At 40.0% G+C, this 1,263-nt stretch overlaps 1 protein-coding gene across 1 annotated transcript; it reads left to right on the top strand.

Moving 5' to 3' along the window:
• Window positions 1-379: 379 nt before the first annotated feature.
• Window positions 380-787, top strand: LOC147438634 (uncharacterized). Its single transcript, XM_086483908.1, has one exon. It carries the CDS (start codon window positions 380-382, stop codon window positions 785-787), a length of 408 nt encoding a protein of 135 aa, XP_086340034.1.
• Window positions 788-1,263: the final 476 nt, after the last annotated feature.

The following is a 1,263-nucleotide window of genomic DNA, read 5'->3' as shown; positions in this document are numbered from 1 at the left end:
TGTTTCCTCTGATCGACCAGACATAACCACCAGGGTTTTCTTCTTGAAACACTCGAGCATGATGAAGTAAATCTTAAAGAAAGATATCTTTGGGAAAGTGGTGTCTTACATGTCTGTCGTGGAGTTCCAAAAGAGAGGCTTGCCACATTCTCATACATTATTGATTTTAGATCCTCGATGTAAGCCTCAATCAACATTTGACTATGACAAGATGGTTTGTGCAGAGCTGCCAGATAAAAATCGATTTCCAGTGCTCCATGATATCATTGTTAATTGTAACATTCATGGGCCATGTGGTGAGTTCAATAGTTCATCTCCTTGCATGGTTGATGGCCGGTGTATTATAAAATATCCACGTTCATTTTGTGAGCAAACAAGCATGGATAATAATGGCTACCCCATTTATGTGCGACAAAATAATGGCTTCAATGCCAAGGTTAGGGGTTCTACTATTGATAACCGATGGGTTGTGCTGTATAATCCTATTTTGTCAACATTATTTAATGCGCATATCAATGTTGAGGTATGCTCTACAATTTCAGCTGTCAAGTATGTTTATAAGTACATCTACAAGGGGCATGATAGGGCAACTATAAGATTCCATACATCGGTACATGATGCACAAAGGGAGAACATTGATGAGATAGACATGTACACAGATGGCCGCTATGTATCTGCATTTGAGGCTTGCTGGAGAATTTTTGAATATCCTTTGCACAATGATGCACCAGTTGTTCAGAGATTGAGTGCATGTTCGGACTGGTCAAATGGTGACTTTTTGAGATAATGATGGACTTAATGATGTCTTGCAAAGGGACAATGCAGAGAAGACCACTTTGACAGAGTGATTCACATGCAACTTGGAGAATCTTGATGAAAATGATAGTTTGTACATTGATTTTCCTCAAAAGTGGGTGTGGAATTCCGATTCCAAAAAATGGACAAAGAGACGTCGTGGGGACATTATTGGGCGAATGTATTTTGTGCAACCCTCTGCAGGTGAACAATATTATGTTCGTTTGCTTTTAACTATTTGTAAAGGATGTAAATCATTTGAGGATCTACGCTCCGCAAATGGTGTATTGTTTCCAACATTCAAGGCAGCATGCATTGCAAGGGGTATCTTGGAAGATGATGGGGAATGGTTCGGATGCATGGAGGAAGCTTGCAGTACACATACAGGCTTGCAATTGAGACATTTGTTTGTGACCATTCTACTATTTTGTGAACCCTCCTCCCCTCATCTCTTGTGGGAAAGATTTC

Source organism: Adiantum capillus-veneris, chromosome 16 (assembly GCF_014529385.1).
Source record: "Adiantum capillus-veneris isolate H3 chromosome 16, ASM1452938v2, whole genome shotgun sequence".
Taxonomy (NCBI): domain Eukaryota; kingdom Viridiplantae; phylum Streptophyta; class Polypodiopsida; order Polypodiales; family Pteridaceae; genus Adiantum; species Adiantum capillus-veneris.
Note: the sequence above shows the minus strand (reverse complement) of the source record. Positions and strands in the feature narration are given on the sequence as shown.

Bases quoted from the DNA above. Each gene is read 5' to 3' on its own strand.
- LOC147438634 (XM_086483908.1), top strand. From the start codon at position 380: ATGGATAATAATGGCTACCCCATTTATGTGCGACAAAATAATGGCTTC.